Genomic DNA, 20,729 nt, shown 5'->3' on the forward strand with positions numbered 1-20,729 from the left:
TGATAATCAGCAGGACTGAATTTCTTAGAGCACGGCAACTTGTTTTTCTTCATTATAACCTGCATGAAGTCCTTCCTTTTCTGTAGTGTGTTAGGAGCGGTGTATGATACAGATCTATCAAACACAGTGTGCACACTTGTTGACATGACCTCAGTTGTTTATGAGTTAATGTGACCTTTCAACCAGTTAGTCAAAATAAATGCATTTAGAATGTAATGTAGTAATTATATATTTATTGGAAATGAATGCATTTTAAAAAATCCATATAACGGTAGATATAGGTTATTAACTAGGTTTGATATGTATTATATTATAAGTATTTACATCCAAATTCCAAAGTCTTTCCTTTGTTTATACCAACGTTTCAAATTTAAGCTCGTAATTGCAAAACTGTCTCTAGGTGCTCATTTGTGAAAAATGTTATTAATCTTCTAGTCTGATTTATATGACATTTAATTAAAAATAACAAGTCATAACAAAAAAGTCTAAACAATGTAGATCTTGCTATGACAAGAAAATGAGACAAGATGTTTGAACCTGTTTGACCTGTGATATCTATGAGTTTGCTTGTTGACTGTGGCGACATCTGTCTGCACCTCGTAGAATGAAGCAGATTTCCTGCACTTCTCTGTGGTTCCACTAAGGGGCAGTGTGGTGCCATTTACTGTATGAGTCTTTGATTGTGAGGTGAGAGGATATTTTTGTAATGTAATGATTTCTATTCAGAAGGAAGGCTCTGTTTATGTATAGATGGCCCAGATCATTAGACCTTCATTGTTATACATAAAACTACTTTTATAGTACATAGAACTTCCATCTTTACACAGTTTCTTGCTCCACTGGCAGAATGGATAGAAGGAAAGGTCTCTGTGGAGTGGTTTGGTGATGCGGTCATTTCTGGGGTCCGACATGACTCCACACCGAGAAACACCGAGGTGTGACCTTTGCTTCCTGATCTCACTGCCAACCTGTTAAATATTTATCTTGGCACAGGGAATCCACCAGGCATCTGTGGGCTACTTTCTCAGGACGGGGACACATGGGAGTAGGAACTGACTGATAAACACCTCAGAAGCTTCACATAGACGTAGAGCTGATGTGGACGATTACACTTGGAAGTCTGCAGTGGAAGGTGGTGCCACTGCTTCTTTTGGCGTCGCTGCTGTAAGTGAGGCCTGGTACTGGAACAGAACATGGAAATACTGATCCTTGTCTGAGGCCCTCCGGTGTTCGTGTGTGGGTGTATGTGGGCCTTATGTATGAATGCATTTGTAATTTTATGATAAACAGTCTTTCCTGGAGCTATGAATGGCTTTGTGTGGTGACAGGTGAGCCACCTGGATCTTGTATAAAGCACTGTAGCCCGCCTTGTGTGTCACTCTATTTGTTAAGACAGCTGTATAGAAATCGCCTCCTCTTCTCTTGTATGTAAAAACACTGGAGGGTGGTTCCACTAAGCCTATGCCTGTATGGGAATCTCTATTATTTCCAGCTGTGGATGGAAACTATTACTGAGCGCCTTCTCCCTGATGAGCTTTAAAGTGCAAGCTCTCTCTCTCTCACACACACACACACACACACACACGAGCACGCCTACGGACACCCAGTCAAACATTCAGACCCAGGCTGAATCATTCACCAAAGATAAAAGACAGTCTGTTGGCCTGAGAAAGAGAAAGAGGGAGGGAGACAGAGAGAGGAGAGCAGCAGAGGTTCCCTCCTTCTTTTTCATTCACTTCCTCTGTCCTGTGCTGAAGAGACCTCACTGCTCAGCCTGCACTCGCCTGTAAGTACTGCACAACTTGTGTCTCCACTTCTTACCGAGGCTTGTTGTCACAAGAAACTACAAAGAAATCTGTCACTGTCTTTGTTTTGATTTTGAGTGCCGCTGATACGCGTTGTTGATGACGATCATGATGTTGGTTTGTTTTTAGTCATCAGTGGAAACTGCCTCGATCAATCAAGATGTATCAGTGCTCTGTTATCGATATTTGTCCACTCCTGTTCAGAGTGTTCCTGAGCAAATGTCAGTGGCAAAGGGCTGTATGAGGAAGACCATCAAAAAGATGGTTATCATCAGACCTCTGTCCAATGCTGAACACCAGCATCAGTGAACACCCATGAGGATGTATGACTGTACTAGAAATGTTTGTTCTCATCAGGCAACAGTGTGACAGAGTGTCCTGAGGCAGAAAAATGTTGTTTACAGCTAAAATAAACCCTGATGCTTTTGTGTTTGTTCCCAGAGACATTCCACAAGCTGTACCTCAGAGCCCAACCTGCAGCGTGAACAGCACACTGCATGTCCACAGTTCCTTATCTGTCCCGCTGCGTTATGCTCGTTTACCTGCTGACTCTACAGTCATATCTTCAGTTTTAATGATAGCTTTATAACTTTGGCCTGGTTGCTGTCTCTTGTTTCTCTGATGAAGCTATAGTCATCGATGATGTACTTTTTGATTATGTAACCTATTCATGTCATGGTTTATTCACTCACTGGAATCTTTGGCTGTCATCCTTTTAATGAGCTATACGGGTGCTGTGTGAAAGGGCAGTGTCCGGTCTTTACAGCACTGTAAAGGTCTGCTGGAATTCACCCATCTCAGGGTGCAGCATCATGCACCTCCCTTCCTGTCCTGCTTATCTTTGGAAATGTGGAACCCTCATGTCTGTCTGATCAAATGAAAAAAAGGGAACAAAGATCCAGTGTGTGAGAGAAAGAGGTGTTGAGTCCTCTCTGGACCAAACATGTAATTGCCTCTTGCATGATTACCTCATTTAGAGTGGCAGGGTGTCAGACGTGCTCACTGCGGGGTGAAAGTCTGCTCCAACGGGACACAGACACTGCTCACACTACACTTCGGCATCAGCAACTCAACTGTTTGGCAAAAGCAATCCAGCGAGGCTCAGTAAATGGATATGTGCTCCGGGCTTGGCTATAGCCAGACCGCTGAATTATTAAAAAGAGCTGAGTCCTTCGATTTCAAGTACTTGGAGCTGTGCTCTCTAAAACATGCAAACTAGTTATTGTGTGTCTGGCCTTCAGTTTATTGCTGGAGCGTGATATGCATATGATAGCATTTGATAGCAGGTGACTGGATTATTCACCTGCAGCGTGGACCTTGTAACTCAGTCTACCTGCTGCTCAGCGCCAAAACAGGCCTGTCAGCAGGACAGAGCTCAGGTTTTTCACTGTTTGTCCTTATTGGCGCGAGCTGCAGGCGAACTGGAAATCCTGGTTTTATTTGGGCGAGCAGGAGAGGCAGCAGGGATTTCAGAATGTTCCTTTGGCTCTTTATGTCTGTGCACATCTCTGAGTTTGAATAAAGCTCTTTAAAGGGCAAAACATATTTCACTGTTGACATCCAATACTGCTGGTGAGAAAGAAGGCTGTGGTTGACTATATGGCATAGAGTAATGGCCCTGAAACATTTCCAGAGCTCCTATTCTCTCTTCATGCCTTTGGCTTGGCACACACACACACACACACACATTAAAACACACACACAAAAGGAGAGGGCAGGCATTGGGAGAGATATCACAGAGTCACTGGGCAGTGGGGAGGTGGAGGTGATGAACTATTTGCATTCCCCTTTGGTTAACCCTGAGCTGTGAAATATCACCTTATCACAACAATAGAGGCCGCTTAACTGAAGGAGGTGCCCCGAACTGACAAGCCAAGAAGAGCAGGGTGCCTTTTGAACAAGGAGGGGTGGGAGTTGAAGCAGGTTGCTATGGCGATGCTTGTCAACCGGGAAGTTCTCTGTGGAGGCAGGCAGGGCAAGGGCTGGCTGGAAGATAGAGAGAGAGAGAGAGAGAGAGAGAGAGAGATTGTGTGTCCTGGATAGTTTCAAGAGTCACAGTGAGAAAGTGTGGTGAAGTTCTGCAGCGTGTGTTTTTGAACGACTCAGGCCGACACAGAGAGGTGGTGAGTACAATCATTCCCACGGGAGCACAGCCTTTAAAGCAGCAGGGATTGCTGTAGTGGCAGCATAGGTACGTGCGTCTGTTTTGCAAGTGTGTTTTTTAAGGTTGAGTAACCTGTCTGACTACTCAGGGGATTACATGCTGCTCTGCAGGATTAATACAGAACAGAGGAGAGTCTTCACCAGAAAACAAGTTAACCTGTGTAATCTGTGTAGCTCTGGTGTTGATACAGAGTGGGACTGAGTGAGAGAGAGAGAGAGAGGTCTGTGGTTGTGTTTCCCAACATGTCATCTCTCATTGCTCTGTCAGTGGGTAAGTGTACACTGGCAGCTGCCAGGTGAGCTCCAGAGAGTCATTTTTTTTACCCTCCTGTCAGAATTCTCTTCCATCCTGTTGGAGATATCAACACTAATGATCCCCGGGGACTGTCCAGGCATCACCGGAGGCCCTCCTCACTGTCGGGGTGATTTCCACAGCCGGATCTGACTCCCTTTGTGATATTACTAGAGTGTCTTGCTGCCAGTGCTCATATCCACAGGTTGCTTTCGGCTTTAAAGATCCGGAATGACAGGCATGAGGATTTGTGGCATTTTTCTCTGGTTACTGTGCATTTTCTCATGTCAGGTTGTTCATGCACACATTTACACAAATAAGGAGTGATGTGAACCATGCAAGAACAAATCTGATAAAAACACTAAACTGCCTGGACTCTTCTCAGAGAGGGAGGCTGAGATTTATTACCTCCCAGGAACACATCGCCTCTCCATTGACAAGAAGCACGCAGACTCCTCCTGTTGACTACTTAGACTGGAGGAGCACCATACAAGGAGGTGAAACACATCCCTCCCTGATAAATGTGTGTATCCCCCCAATAACTGCATATCATAAACTTGCGCCTCTAGGACCTTGTATGGGCTCCGTCCACACAGAAGGGGCAGCGTTCTCAGATCAAACTCACAGAACTGATCTCTCACATAGCTGCACGGTGACTCATTTAACATGTTTAAAGCTAAAGTCCTGTTTTATTTACTCTGCAAATGTGCTTCTAATTACCGTATCATTTCTTTTTAAGGCAGGTTTTCTTCGGTTTTACAAGCCTGTTATGTAACCAGTAGAGAGGCAGTAACATTGTGTACTTACTATTAGGTGATAAGAAAGTCAGTCCAGCGCATAGGTTACAATGACATCCAGGAAATAAAGATTTTAATGGGAGATCAGAATCTCATTTGAAGATGAGACTGAGTCTCTAGAAGGGGAAGAAGTCAGTGAAACCAAAAGTTGTTATGCTCTTTTTTGTGTTTTCATATAACACATGTGAGCAGGATGTAGATCTGACTGTGTGCTGCATTTCACACCAAGTCAATGATTAACCCACTCTGCAAACAGAAGACATGTCTTGTGCTAATGAATGAAGACTCACAGGTGAAGATGGTGTGTGTGTTGGAGACATATGACATCACAGGCCAGGGTATGACCTGCTCACTTCCTTCTATGGAAGGAGACATTTTCTGTTATTATTGTACTATTACTAGTTGTGGAAATCTCCCTTTGTGATTCACAGGAATCACAGGGGTGTGGTGAGGTTCACTGACCTTGTAGCTGCTGAGTAGGTCTGCTCTGGCTCAGCAACTTCAGATAAAAGTCTGGCTTCCTCCGGATAAAATGGAGAAGTAAGCCTTTATTTAAGTGACTTGCTTTCTTCAGTCACACACACATGAATGCTTAATTCTATAGAGAGTTGTGTTTCTTAATATTTGTTTACAGTTTAACATCTGGCTGAGTGCTTGGAGAGACCGGATGAGTTTCCTGGGGACAGAAGGGGACTTTGGTTTTTCATACCAAAAACTCCCCTGGTTCTCATCCTGCATGTCTTATTTTATCCTAAATGAAAGAGAGAAAGAAAGAAGCAAACATTTTCATCAACCTGGAAATATGTTGTGTTGTAAAAACATGTCTAAAGCAGGACATCATCTCCTCGTCTGAGGTGCACATGGACCTTTTATGGCTCTGTTTTTCTTCCATCCCCAGATCTGATCCAGTGGTGATAATGGACCTCTCACCTAGCAGGGGTTTTGCTTGTAAATATGTGGGCTATAGCGTTCACATTTCACAAAGACAACATCCAGGCGCTCAGACAGGACCACTTCTAAATCCCTGTGTGTGTGTGTGTAGCTGCCTCCTGTGTTGAGTCTCAGTAATTACATAAGAATGCACTGGGCAAGCAAACCCAAGCAGAGCCAGACTTCTGGACCAGGATTTTCTTGCTAGATATCAACCAGATTTTTCCTTATTAGGTAGGATTGTGTTTGGTGCTCCTAAAGAGGAGGGGAGGAACACGTGCACTGCTGGAGGATTTCTGCGTTTGCTGAGTATTGACATGAGTGTACACATCAGGATGTAATGTGGATTAAGTGGGAGCTTTTAGGCATCTGAAAGGAGTGTCAAACTTTTAATGATGTGAACAATAGTTCTGATCCAAAAACATTACATGGTGGTCAAAGGATTTCAGGATTTCCATCTGAAGGAAAATAGATTCATGTGTCATCTAATCCCTTTGAGGCGTCATTTGTCCTTCTTTGTCTCTCTTGTCTTGTCTCTCCTGTCTTATTATTTTTTCAATTCTGTTCAGTTTTTGACATTTTCTTCTGAAACACTTGAAACTCTTGCTGTTGTTTGCTTTGCTTTTCATCGTTGATTTTCAACACTCTGTACTACAGTAGCCTCACTATTATATTGTATTATATTGTAGGCATTGTCATAACAAACCTAATGCCATTTACCTATTCTTCAACATTTAGATGGTGTTTGTGCAGATTTCTGCAGACTTGAGTTATTTTGAGCTCATTAGATTTTGGTCAAAAGGTCAAAGGTCACTGTGACCATAACTAGGAACTGTATATGCCAATTAGTGCATATAAATATATGTAATCAACAGACACAATGAGATCTATTGTCTCTATATGTTTATGTGAAAATATTCACAATCCAAAAGGTCAAAGGTCAAAGGTCACCTGACACTTTATTTTAAAATGAAACAGAACAAAAAACTCATGTCTATTGTTTGCTATGTGCAGAGAAGTCGCATAGAGGAGCAGCTGCCTCCATGTAGCCTCTTTTGATCTGTCTCATATTAGTAGATTCCAGTATTTTGGAGTTTGACTCCAGACCGTTAGTTTACATCTTAATGCAGCCATCATTGACTCATTTTGGGTGAATTCTGAAAGGCCAAATTGAGGGGATAAAGGAGCTTCTTTATTTCCTTTGAGAACTTCTGTTGAAAATGACTAATCTAGTTATTTGCTCATCAGTGTGATGAGGCTATGCCTGCCTGCTCAGTGGAGACCAGACCAGTATGTCAAGCACACTGTAAATGAGATTACTTTAAGCCATTATTTACGAGTAGAGCTTGTTTGCAGCTCATCCTATTGTTGGAGGGATAATCAGCAGGCTGTGGCTGCTGTGGGGGGATGATGATGGGTCATCTGTCATGCTTGAGCATTAACGGTATTGTTGTTGACACAACCCTCCGGTTCCCATCTTTTTCCCTGTTATGTAACGTGGTTTATTAGGAGATGATGACTCAGATGAGTGACACTGTTGTCTGGAGCCTGGAACATTGACTCTATCACTGCGTGAGCTCTGTGCACAGAAACACAGAGCTTCTAGTTTTCTTGGTCTTGACCACAATGATTATAGACTCTAATGCTCAGCTGCAAATGCAGTATGGAAAAGTCATTAGTGGAAAATGTGTTGGGCAGATTTCAGCCTGCAGTAGGCTGGCTTACACTCGGCCATTCTTCCAAAGCTACTCACTTGATCCTTTGCTTCGTCAGTTGCTATCTCCTGTGTTTGAGACAGGTTTTGACCACTGTCTCAGTGCACAAAGGTTTATAACCAAATGACATCTAGTCTGCGCAGAGGGCAGGGTTGCAGGGGTTCGTGGCTGTAAGAGAGGCCGTGGTTTCTATGCCTACACTGTCATTATGGACCATTTAGTCGCTATAGGTGCCTGCCTCATTCAGGAGCGGAAACGGCCTCCCCTTCCTCCTCCACATGCCTTTGAAGTTGAAACAGCAGGTTTAATCTGTTAGTCTGAGGTGCAACTGATTAGGAGCCAGTCTCCTCTTTCAGTAGCTGACTTTCTCCATCATCCAGTCCCTTTAAGTCCAGCTTATTATGGCAATGAGTGACTGGGAAGAATGAGGCAGGCATGTGAGTCGCCTTCATTGTTTTGGGTGGGTTTTTCCATGGTAGCGGGTGACGCTGACTTTCCCTCTCTTTTGGAATAGTAGTGGGGTGGGATAATGGAACGGCTGTCAAGTCTGCCTTTGGAATTGTGGATTTATAACAGGGAAGCTCAGTGCTAAATGACTCAAAGGGTTAAAAGGGATGAAATTCAGAATGTTTAAGTAACACAATCAGCAGATGATTTACTCCAGCTGTCAAATCACAGGTGAAACATTTTTATTCAAAATAAAATTAAAAAAATGTCTTTTGTGTCTTTGCAGTTCCTTTGTTGATGCTGGCTACAAGAATCTGATTTTCATCACACAGCAGATCACATGCAGTCTCAGGTGAAGCTTTTTTTTAATTATTCTAAATATTAACAAGTTTAACAAACTTGTAACTATAGTATTGCCACTTGTGTGACACAAATCAGTCCAATCTGGTGTCACAACAACATGCCTTTGGTGCAGATAACAGTTCAAGCCTCACCACGAGGCACAGGGGCTTTCCCATGACCCCTGGTAACCACACACAGAGGACCAGAGCACCTGATTCAAATACATTGTGTTCCCAGAGAGGAGCTAAACTGGCCATCATGGGCCAGGGGAGTAAAACGGTTACTATGGAGACCAAAAGACCACGGCTAGCACTGCTGGACTCAGAGGTTGACATCAACGACCCCTTCCCAACCTTTCTGGCCCGGGCTCCACCCCCCAGGCTGCAGAATGGGGAGGACTGGTGAATAGGGAGTTAATGGGCTCATAATGGTCCTCTCCTGTTTCAGTGCCCCCACTCTGCACCTTCAATGAGGCCTTTCTGCAGTCGTGGCAAGAGAGATGATGAAGTGGGTGGAACACCACTTCCCACTGCTCGTACTTTAAATAAATTAGAGGCCTTTTCATCAGAGGCTCCCCACAGAGGCCAGTTATTCTCTGGAGAATAGCTGGACTACTAACAAGTTCACATGACCTTCCATATGAGACTGTTGTTTACTCAGAGCCAACAGGAGGACATGACAGGGGCAAAGTTCACATATTGTTTTTGCTCATCCATATTTCTCATTTCCTCTCTGTTTAGCCAGTGGAGGAAGTGGTACTTGGTGATCCAAATGGCTCGTGGATCACTTTTCCTGGGGAGCCTGGAGTATCTTCAGGTCAGCACATACTGACTTCTCCAGACCTGACACATGAGGTGGTCATCTGCCCCGGTCTCCCCACTCCTCCTCTGAGCCCCTATCACTCTGCCAGGATGCCATCTGGAGAGTTTAAGGTATTTAATGCCCTGCAGGCTGCACATTTACACAACAATGCTGAGGATGAGTGAGTGCAATTCAGTAAACAAGTGCTCCTCCCTGTGGAAAAATGAGGAATCACATGCTGCATCCAGCTGTGGGAATATTCTGAAACCATCACTGCTCCAGATTGTAGTTACATTAATGGGAACAATTTACATCTTCTTCTTCAAGGTGCAGAATGGAGGTGGCCCAACAGCTCTCAGCTTTGGATCATACTATGGTCCCTCACGTGGTAAGACTGACCATTTTCACCATCATTCTCCTTTTTGTGCAACTTAAATTATTATTAATAAATAAATGTTAAAGTGATTGAAGTGGCAAGCATGCTGTAGTGAAAAATGTAATGCCTGGAAGTTGAATTAAAGGTAAGATGTTGTTGCAGTTTTGTGTATTTGAAAGATCTGATTGCACTTGTCCAACTCAGGTGGACTGTCCAATGGTGTCCAAAGTTCTGCCACTCTACCACGCAGCTGGACTCCCACCAGAGAGGAGAGGCTCATCAAATTCTCAGGGATCGGTCCAGTGGATGAAACAGGGATGCCCATTGCCTCCAGATCAGTAAGAGTACTTAATTAACTGTCACTTAATGTCTCTGAAAGATTTATTCGCCAGGTTTATTTATTTTCTGAACCTTCCCTCTCGTCTTACATCAGAGTGTAAACAAGCCCAGAGACTGGTACAAGAGCATGTTCAGACAGATTCACAAGAAGCCAGAGGGTAAAGACACTCCTCTTCCTCCTCCCTTTCTCACACACACTCCACTCCACTGTGAATTCCTCTCTGTCTGTGTCAGGTACTACCGAGGGGGATCCAGCAAATGGATTATTGCAGAGGCAAAATAAGACATGATGACAGAGCCCTGAAGCCTTATGTCATCTCTGTTTGGAGCTCTGACAATAATCCAGCTTCTTATCTCAGCCGCTCCCAGATCTAGCTGTTCATCTGTCTCTGTATATGTTGTGTGATAAAACACATCCCCTGGTATTTGTGTAATAAATGATACAATGGCAGAAAACATTTTGAAAACTTTTTTTTTCTGGAGGGCTATTTGTGCAGGTGCTTATCGAACAAAGAAGCTACTGCAGGAGAAATGCCTTCATGCAATTGATCATTTTATCATTGCTGATCATTCTGCTGAGGTGCTACTCTGATCTTTGGTATCAGGATTTAAGTTGAGTTTTAAGAAGTCTAAAAATAATCTCTTTGTTCAAGCAGAACCTGAGCTGGAGGACTCAGAGTGTTGGTCAGCTGAACGTAAGTGAATCCACCAAACTCCACATTGTTTTCCATTTACATAATCAGTTTACACTTAAGACTGGTCTGTACTGATCTGCAGGGCTCGGGTTATCTGCCAACACAGAGGACAGTAATGAAGCAGACAGGAATCTCTTCAGACTCACACCGTATGGAGCTCTACCAGACTGGTGAGTTAACACTGATTTGATGTTACAGCTTCAGAGTCACATGATGGATTTTCATATCCCAGAATCCACTGGAAAAACACAGACTCTCTGGCACTCTGACGCAGACTGATACAGATGTCTTCTGATTCTGTGCTAACTATTCTAAGCTAACTGTGTCATCCTGCTTTGTGGATTAAGTCTGTAAACTTGCTCTCTGCTTTAATGTGAGTGTATTTTCTAATCTGCTGCTTTTGAGTCTCTGCACAAACTTCAGAAGGTTTAAACTAAAGTTTTAGAGCAGAACAGATTGATCTATTTTTTGCTGCATTATAGAATAGAAATTAATAAAAAAGCTAAATGTGAAATCACTTGTTGTGGAATGTACGCCCACATCAGAGTATGTCTAAGATCAGATACAGCTTAAGAAAAAAGACGACAAAAACTCCAGGCCAAGAGAAGCAAAGAGAAAAAGTGTGGGGCGGACAAGTTTGGATTTGTTGCTCAGGCACTCACAATGAGGCCATGATTAAGTTGCTGTCCATGGTGTGTATATGTGTGTGTGTGTGTGTGTGGGTGGGTGTTTCAGGAGCGAGGATGTAGATAAGCTGTCAGACCCAGGAAAGCAGCACCCTCAGCCGAAGAGTATATTCGACTTTGAGCCTGGAAAGAGCACCACTACAGAAAACCACAGCCAGGTACGAGCTCACACTCAGTCATAGCTGTAAAAAATGGACTCTGATATCACTCCACACACAGAAAGAACGTCAAAGAGTCTTTATCCAGCATTGTTGTTTTTATAATCACTTGAGGTCTTTGTGTAGTCTGTTTTCCAACTTTGGAACTCAGGAACAGGTTGGTCATCTTTTCTTTAAGGATTACTGTCAAAGTCCTCGTGTTTCATCTTCTCACGCGAGGTATCCAATACCTTGTGAGCGTGGTCATTTCACAATATCCACTACCTCCAGCTAAGCGCTGTTATTCAGAGGCGGCAAGGTTTCCTCCATTTCCAGACAAGAAAAGACATGATCTAAGTATTTATAGGTTTATAAGATACTGAAAGCAGGGATTTACAAGCCGGTGAGTGTGACACTTTGACTCCCACTGGGGTTGTAATTTATTGTCTTGTGTACCCACACACTGTCTGCACTTTTCTTTTCTTTTCTTTTTTTGAATGGCTCAACTGGGCAACAATGTCCCAGATTTAGTGCATATTGTGCCTTGTGTCTGCACTTGTGAAGAAAAGAAATCTTTGTTTTCACTCCCCCAAGGGAGCTGAGGTGTCTTGTGATCCGCATTATGGTGTTAACCTCTTGTGGTGTATAATGCTCACAGCGTGGTGACTGATTTCATTTCCTCTTTATGACAGCGGCCGGTGTTGTATCCCCCAGACAGTGTTTAGAAAAGCAGCTCACAGACCATATCAGGTGTTTCTGTTGCTTCTTGTAGTGAGGATGACTCCTGACTGCGAGGGAAGGCCTTGGCAGTTGGAGAGATGCATTCAGCCAAGGTTTTACAAAAAAATCCTTGTTCTCACCAGCAGAGCCTTTTAAAGTAGTGATGATAGAATCAGCAGCTAGTTTCTGTAAAGAGAGGATGAAAGAGGTATTTCCTGTATACCTCTGCTAGCATGTAACTTCCGTATTATACTGCCCAGCATCTTTGATTTTTGATGTAAGATAATAGGTCTAGTAGGGACCAGTATCACTAAGATTGACATGATGCGATTCACGACTATACAAAGTTTTTCGGGATGTTTGCGTCTCTGGGACCACTTACCCTGCTACTTATATCCAGCCATGTGCTCATGTGCAGAATGAGCTCAGGAACAATTTGATGACCTAATCAGTTTCCTTTTTCTGTCTGTAGGCACATCTGTCACTGAAAAATCAGCCAGAGAAACCGCAGCCCCCCTCCATCGAGGTAAGCATCCAATTCTTCAAATGTTGTGTTGTTTCTATAAATGAAAAGGCTGGAAAGGGACATTGTTAGCTTCAGAAGTCCTTGGCCTCTGTATAGTGTTTTTAACCTTGCCATTCCAACTCCATAAATGCTACGGCTCAGGCCAGTCTGGTCTCTGAGCTGAGTCGATTTGAGGCTGAACTGGACTCGGAGATTCAGGGCCTGGAGAGGACACTTTCCCAGAAGAAGCAGCATCAAGGCCGGGGTGAGGTACTGAGCCCTCCCCTCCTGACTCTCTCTGCTGAAGCCCCCCCCCCCCCCCCCCCCCCCCACTCCTATTTAGCTGAATGCCCACCCACCCTCACTTTTACTCTCTCCACTCCCAAAGAAAGCTGCGTGTCAATAGAAGATTCCTCTGCTTGCTAAGTTAAGACCTGCATGACAGCATTAGAGCTGCCTGCCCGCCTTGCAATCAGATTGATCTGCTTTGTTAATCACCTGCCTGCCAACCCCCCCCCCCCCCCCCCCCCCCACCTCAAATGTAGACCTGCCTGCCAAGCAAAAATCTATTCTCTGTAAATCATATTTTATTTTATAACGCGGCTTAGAACTTTGTAGTTGCAGCAACTTGCCAAAAACTGTTGATTGTCATGCTTTCCCCAATTCTTGTGTGATTGAATCAGCTTCATTACAGGCTGTCATTTCAGTGAAATCACAGACAGCTCAGACAGATCATGAGCTGTGTTGTTGTTTGCAGCCCGAGGAGGATAGGACCCAGAGGATTTCTTGCTCCTTTGGGAGTGGTCAGCACCTCTACTTTGTCTGAGTTGTTGTGAGATAGAGTGCTGCTGCAGGGAACAAACTGTGTTTGCTGTTCACTCTGCTTGCAGGAGGCCAGAGGCAGGGATCCAGTAACACCTCCAAAGACTACTACAAACTACAGGTCAGTCAATTGAAACATTATAGTGAAGATCATGTGACACTCTTGTCACTGATCTTTTCTCACATTTGAAGCTTTTTTTTCAACCCAGGTTCCAACCCATGTAAATCCTGGCTTTCAGTCTTATATATGTGTTTCCTGGTATCTCATGAGTTGTGTTTTGTCTGCTCAATCACACAAGTGTAGCTCACACAGAAAAATCTTTGGGTTTACAAGTAAATGATGATACTTAGGCAGGTATTTGACAGTCTTTCAACTGTGTAGATTTTATTATAAGACCCATGCAGGACAGGTTAATAGAAAATCCAGGGTCACCACATAACAGACCTCCTCTGAGTGCAGCTCTCCGCCTCTTAATCCACTGTGACATTACGTCACTTCTTTGTCATATCTGCCCCTTTTTCTCCTGTGTTAATCCTGTGATTAATACTTTCAGGCTACCTGCCTGTTCATCAGGTGACTCTCTGTTCATTTTACAAGAAGTTCAAACAGCAGACAGCATTCCACATTTCCCACCATGTGTGTAACGCCTTTTCTGAGGTTTCTCGCTGTTGTTTGCTAAGTTGAGTTCATGGGTTGTGACCTTTTTCCCAGTCTAATGGGATGTGGAAATTTTAAACATAGCAGCAGGAATTTGTCAGTTGATGGTTAGCTGTGGGCGTCCAGCTGCAAACACTGGAGGACTGTCTGGAAGTATGTAAATGAGGAAGCCAGGCCAGGAGGCTTTTGGTTTTGGATTAATTCTTAACCCAAAAAACACACAGACTTGTGACTCTGAGTAGAGCATCAAAGATAATTGAAGCTTCATTGAAACCAGATTTTCAATTGAAGGACGAGTCACACAGTATCATGTGTGCGGCCTTCGAGCTGTCTGATTGTTTGTCTCTTTCCTGTCCAGCTGCACACAGATGTGCTGTACAGTAAATCTGCAGGAAGAAGAACCACTCACACTGTACACTGTCTCACAGCTGCATTTAGCTGTGTGTGTTTTAGTTTGTGACAGTGATATAAACATAAAAAGCTCATATGTTCTTCACTTTTTTCAGCCATTCATCAGCATCAAAGCAGCCTATCCATCGCTCTGCTGGAACATCCCTGGCCTCTGCTCCCACACATGGTAAACATGCACAATATGTCACAACAACGCTCATTTTTTTTTCCACCATCATCTTATGCAATGGAAAAGACAAACTTTAGATAAGTTGCTCAAGCTCAGTGTTTCCGTCTCACTCTGAGAACTTTCACCAAACAGGCTACTCATCTAATCAGGCAGCATATATTTGATGAAAGCTTTAAGTAATCTAATATATTCTTATGCTCTCATGTCTCTCTTTCATTGCCTGTGCTGCCCTCTGCTTTGGTGTTTTACTTTTTTAAATGAGGCTGACGTGAACGTGGAAAGTCTGTGTAGTTTTTTTCCTATAGCAGCTGTAGATGGGTGGGGAGGAAGCCCACAAAAATAGGAAGCAAAACTCGGAAGACCTGATTAAAGATTAGCTTTATCCAATTGTTTTTCCTGGAAAGTCAAGATCCTTTTTAAACTTACTGCAGTTGTGTAGTGTGGTCAACACTCGCTGAACAAAACAGTGCACTATTAGACTCCACTCATATCTTTACTTTGTTCCACAGTAGAACATCTTTCCTTTGCAAATGAAGCCATGGAGCTCCCAGCTAAGAAAGAGGACAAGAAGGTATGACTTCTATGCTTTTTAAAATTAGCTTTAAATTGTTTATGTGTCTGCATCCGAGTGAGTGTGATGTGTTTTTTTGTTGTTGTTGTCCAGATGAAAGCAGCACGAGTCAAGTTCAATTTTCAGGCCCAGTCACCCAAGTGAGTTACACTTACACTTACACTTGAGTTTCCTCCATGATGTGCTGTAGTCCGAAGTGTTCTTTTGTTTACCTCTTTCCTTAGGGAGCTCACGCTGCAGAAAGGCGATATTGTTTACATCCACAGGCAGGTAGACGCCAACTGGTTTGAAGGAGAACACCATGGACGAGCTGGTATTTTCCCCACATCTTATGTGGAGGTGAATTTCATTACCATTTCTTAATAACGAGTTTCTGGTTTGACACCATGTGATATCTTCCTAAATGCCTCTGTGTCCTTCACAGATTCTGCCTCCGACAGAGAAGCCAACGCCTATAAAGTCGCCCACTCTTCAGGTGTTGGACTATGGAGAAGCTGTGGCTCTATATCACTTCAATGCTGACCTACCTGTTGAACTTTCCTTCCGTAAAGTGAGTAATTCCTTTTCTTAAAGTGCCCCTTCTTCATAGTCTATGAGTTATAAGCTCAGGGATCGAGGCTACTGATACACAGGGAACTTGTGTCTAATTAGATTAGATTATATAGATTAAACTTTCTTTCAAAACACAGTTTCGCTAACCAGAGGTGCAATAAGCAAGATTAAGTACTATACACATAATATACAGATGGATATGTGCATCCAGTGTAGGTGGAAACTATAAACATAATTTACAAATGAGACTTAGAGATGTTAAATTAAGCTATAAATCACTAGTGCAATGGACATTATATAGTGCATACAACGATGAGCAGTAGGCTAACTATGTTAGCAGTGAATGAGAAGAACTAGTGCAACATTCAGCAGATAGTACTCAGTCAGGTTCGGGTGGTGTAATGGGGTGTGGTGAAGGGTGAGGGTGTTGAGAGGCTGAGTTTAGCAAGGAGACAGCCCTGGGAAAGAAGCTGTTCCTCAGCCTGCTGCTCCTGGTCCTGAGGCTCCTGAATCAAATCAGTGTTGCATCAATCTCTTATATAAACCAACTTTAAATCTGCAGCAATGTGTTTTATTTTGACCAGTAGTGACTGGTTTGCTGGAGCAGCTCTAGTGATGGAGATGGTGTAAGATAAGAGAAAATAATAGATAGATAATCCTTAAATATTTAAGTAACTTCAAAGCAGGTATCTCATACAATGCTCTCAACAACAAGCACTGTTTGTTTAACCTACATAAAAACAGATGCGTCATGGTTGTGTTCCATTCTTCAGGGTGAGGTGATCAACATAACCAGACGTGTGGATGATCAGTGGTTGGAGGGCAGGATCTCAGGAACAAATCGCAGCGGCATTTTCCCAGCCAGTTATGTCCAGGTCAACAAGATGCCCCGTACCAAATACTCCACGGATGACTACTCACTGGGCCCCATGTCTCCCATCTCCCCTGGACCTCAGAGTCCAGGACGTCCACTCCACTCACCCTCTCCGCGGTCACCACTGTCCCCTTTCACCCCCACTTCCCTGAGCCCCAAACCTGAGCACTCACCTGTTAAGTCAACTTCACCTACATTATACAGCAGCCCAGCTTCACAGTCACGCTCCCCCACCCTCACACCTGTATCTAAAGAAACAGCTACTCGTACCAGCACCTCCAAAACTGCTTCACCCACCAACCTTAACAGCCACTGGCCTCCCTCGGCTAGCCAGAGCCCCACAGCTAGAGACGTTTCACCCTCCACTCAGTCATCTGTGCACAGAGCAGGAGCTCCCACAGCGAACAGATACACTGACCCCTCACAGGTCTGCTCTCACTGCCTCCCTCAGAAAGTCCACACCTGTGTCCTATGTTTGTGCTGACATGAATGTGGCTCGTCATGTATCATTTCATAATGCCTGTCATCATCTCTGTTTTCCTTAGGGTGCAATCCCAAACCAGGCTGCTCCGTCTAATCCACATGTCAACTCCCTGCCGCAAACACGAGCACCAAACAACAGCGGTTCAATAGTGGTGCAACGCCAGCCGTACGTCCATGAATGTATTTGTTGACACCAAGTGTTGAATCTCAATGAAGTTGTGACATTTGATTTGCTTTGCTCATCTTCTCAATTTTAGATACAAAGCCGTTTACAACTACAAACCACAGAATGCAGACGAGCTGGAGCTCAGAGAGGGAGACATAGTGCAAGTGATGGAGAAATGTGATGATGGCTGGTTTGTAGGTAAGGAAGTTGTCCCTTTTATGAAAGCTCATGTAAAGTTTTCTTCTTGACAGCTGTTCCTGTGGAATGGGATTGTATAAAAAAACAGAGAGAAAGCAACATGGCGGGACAGTTTGTCTTCATCCCTAAAATGTGATGATTCTGCTGTGTTAGAACCCCCTCCAGTGGACATCCTGACACATTGCAGTGCCAGTGACAGCATACAGTGTGCAATGTTTTAGCTTTGCAGTATATCATGCATTGTTATTTTTTTTCCTGATGAGTGACAGCTGAATGTCCTCTGCTCTCTGCAGGTACGTCAGAACGAACACGTGCTTTCGGGACTTTTCCTGGGAATTACGTGGCACCGGTTTGATTTCAATGCTTTCACGCTTCCACTGGGACTCATAAGAGGCCATTGAATAATATTTTTTCCCACCACACTCTCAAACCTGACTCAGTAAGACCTGCATGTTCACATTGTTTTCCCAGAAGAGAGGTGAGGGGGTGGGGAGGGGGGGCGTGACGCGGTTCCTCACCTCACCTCCCTGCATGTGTGTTAGCTGCACATCCGTGTGTTGCACAGGGACTTGGAGAGTGTGTTTTTGCACACACATCACTTGAGAGGAAAGAATGAATGCTGATGATACTGTTTCAGATGCAAAGAAGGGACTTTTTTGTTCCACAACTATTTGCAGCTGCAGGAAATTTGCATTCCTTCCCACAGAACAGCACTCTTTGCCTCTAAGGTCCTGACACAGATCGATGCTGCGTTCAGCTTTTTGTCACCACAGTGCCATCACAAACCACTGCTGAGAATTTTCAATGATTTTTTTTTTAAATCTAGCATTATTAATGCTTCCTTCAAATATCTTCCCCAGATTGTTTTTCAGATCTGTGAGAATACCGGGGCCACAACATGAAGCTCAGAGTAACAGTAAGGGCTCAGACATATCAAGATACGTTTACAGCCTTTCAAAAGAGTGTGCAGAAAGAATTAATGCATGTGATGGGTTATTAAGCAAGTCATTTATTGTGGAATGTTGAATGTCCTTAGAGTGAACTGCCAAGGGAATAAAGAGAGATCATGTTTTGTGCTGTTGTAAAAGTGTCTTTGCCTTTAATTAAAGCTGTGTACCAGATTGAATGGCTTTAAGCTGAATCAGGACAACGCCTCTGTGACAAACGGTTCAGTGATCTTTTGAAGTATCTGAATTAATGCTGTTATGTATGTGCCAGAACTAACCTTTAATGACACGTCTCTGTTAAAACGCTCCACTGAACATTTCCAGCTCCCTGCACCCGTCTCTGTTGCTGCTGTTTTCTTAACATTCTCACTTTGAAAACAGTATTCAGAAAATGACTTGTGTAATTGTGCCAGAAGAACCTTTGATAAGTTTGTATCATTAATTAGAAACCTCTATTATGAAGTTATTGTTGCAATCTTATCTGATGTGTTCCTGATTTCACTGTAAAAAAAGAAAAAGAATCATATTTAGAAGACACAGAGGATGATTGTACAGACTGTAACCCTTTATCCAACTGAAAGTATAATATATATTTGCTTACAAATGTATTGCATATGTATGGTACGTAATTTTTAAAAAAAATCTATTAAACTTTACAGAGTGAGACTAAAAGTGTCCATGTGGCAAATGTGTGACATAATGTGACATAAATCCTCTTAAAGACAGGGAGAACCATTGTCTTGGATCACACTAACATATACTGTGGATGCTGTAGTGATAAGTTGAAGAAAACAAAGTATGGACAATAAAGTAGTTTAATTTAAAAATGGGAGTTGTTATTACCACTGCTGTGGGTATTCCTTATTTTGAATTTCCCACTTTGGCATTTGGCTATGTTGTTATATTCCATAGACTCCCGCTGTAAAAAATGGCGGACCTAACTTCCAGGTTATGGAGACGCCAATAGTTCCAAACAAGGGATGGTTGATCTTAATGGCTCGTCAAGAACAATCACTGGTAAGTTGATGAAATAGTGAGAACTGTTGAACTGTTGGAATGCTACTACATGAGTAACCCCAGCATTAGGGGTTACATGAAGCGGATGTGGGACCCATGGAAACTTCGAAACCCACCATCTACACTACAGCCAAAACATCTAGTGGCTCAGTGTTCCAACATCCGCAAACGACCACTGCTATCATAACATCATAGAGATTGATGAAATACAACACAAATGCTACGGCAAGGGGGAGCCAGACCACAAGGTCAGGGGGGAAACAACATCATCCTTACCTGAGATTGGGTACCAAGCCCCAATAGTAAGCCCCTACCTGCTCAACACAAGAGCAGCTGACCTGAGAGAGAAGATCATGGAAAAGATGGACACCTGGAACCTCCGCAGCCGGTTACCAAGACTAAGCGAAGTACTCTCTGAAAGTCTACTAGAGGATGTGAATGCAGCACTACAAACAATCCCTACTGTGACCATCACTGAGACCAACAAGCTAACAGTGATCCTTGAGATGCTTGGCCACAAAATACACACCACCAAGGAGCAGTGTCCTGCATGGAGGAGAAGGTTAGAGGCAAAAATAAGGGCAACTCAAAGAGAAGTTAGCCAACTATCAGAACTAAAGAGAAGGGGGATGAAATCAGGTAAGAAATACAGCAGACTGTCCGTAATAGAAGCCCTGGAGACGGCTAAACAACGACTCTCACCCCTGGCCACACGCTTGAAGAGATACACCAGAGAGATAGAAGCACGGAGAATAAACAGGATGTTCTCCACCGAACCAGCCAAAGTGTACTCTCAATGGGAAAGTAGAAACATGACAGTGGAACCACCCAGGCTGGAGACTGAACAATACTGGAAGAATATATGGGAGAGAGAGGCATCACATAACACCAATGCCCAGTGGCTGGCAGACCTGAAAGCAGACCACCACAACCTCCCTGATCAGGAACCAGTAACCATTACAACAGCAGATATCCGAGAGAGGGTTTCTGGATAACACCGGGGCCTGACATGATCCACACCTAGTGGCTAAAGAAGCTAACTGGCTTCCATGAGCGCCTTGCAGCTCAAATGAACCAGTTGCTAGTAGATGGGACTCACCCAGAGTGGCTA

General features: G+C 43.6%; 1 protein-coding gene across 7 annotated transcripts; it reads left to right on the forward strand.

Moving 5' to 3' along the window:
• Positions 1 to 1,114: 1,114 nt before the first annotated feature.
• On the forward strand, positions 1,115 to 19,273 carry sorbs3 (sorbin and SH3 domain containing 3). 7 transcript variants are annotated; one of them, XM_028413437.1, is made up of 21 exons: positions 1,115 to 1,164; positions 8,436 to 8,501; positions 9,232 to 9,423; positions 9,620 to 9,680; positions 9,873 to 10,006; positions 10,102 to 10,165; positions 10,664 to 10,702; positions 10,785 to 10,872; positions 11,438 to 11,546; positions 12,718 to 12,771; positions 12,913 to 13,020; positions 13,641 to 13,693; positions 14,737 to 14,807; positions 15,320 to 15,381; positions 15,475 to 15,521; positions 15,606 to 15,720; positions 15,806 to 15,931; positions 16,707 to 17,234; positions 17,353 to 17,456; positions 17,548 to 17,654; positions 17,948 to 19,273. In XM_028413437.1, exons 2-21 carry the CDS (start codon positions 8,490 to 8,492, stop codon positions 18,007 to 18,009), a joined length of 2,136 nt encoding a protein of 711 aa, XP_028269238.1. In that variant the 5' UTR covers positions 1,115 to 1,164; positions 8,436 to 8,489; the 3' UTR covers positions 18,010 to 19,273. The 7 variants fall into 7 exon arrangements, with proteins under 7 accessions (XP_028269238.1, XP_028269236.1, XP_028269240.1 ...); XM_028413435.1 differs by lacking the exon at positions 1,115 to 1,164 and adding an exon at positions 1,648 to 1,786; XM_028413439.1 differs by lacking the exon at positions 1,115 to 1,164 and adding an exon at positions 1,648 to 1,786 and having other exon boundaries at positions 18,515 to 19,273.
• Positions 19,274 to 20,729: the final 1,456 nt, after the last annotated feature.

The sequence above is a fragment of the Parambassis ranga genome, chromosome 9 (assembly GCF_900634625.1).
Source record: "Parambassis ranga chromosome 9, fParRan2.1, whole genome shotgun sequence".
NCBI lineage: Eukaryota > Metazoa > Chordata > Actinopteri > Ambassidae > Parambassis > Parambassis ranga.

Excerpts from the sequence above, each read along its gene's own strand:
- sorbs3 (XM_028413437.1), top strand. Across the intron at positions 11,547-12,717 it reads CTACAGAAAACCACAGCCAG|GCACATCTGTCACTGAAAAA; the intron begins GTACGAGCTCAC and ends TTCTGTCTGTAG. Across the intron at positions 15,721-15,805 it reads TCCCCACATCTTATGTGGAG|ATTCTGCCTCCGACAGAGAA; the intron begins GTGAATTTCATT and ends TGTCCTTCACAG.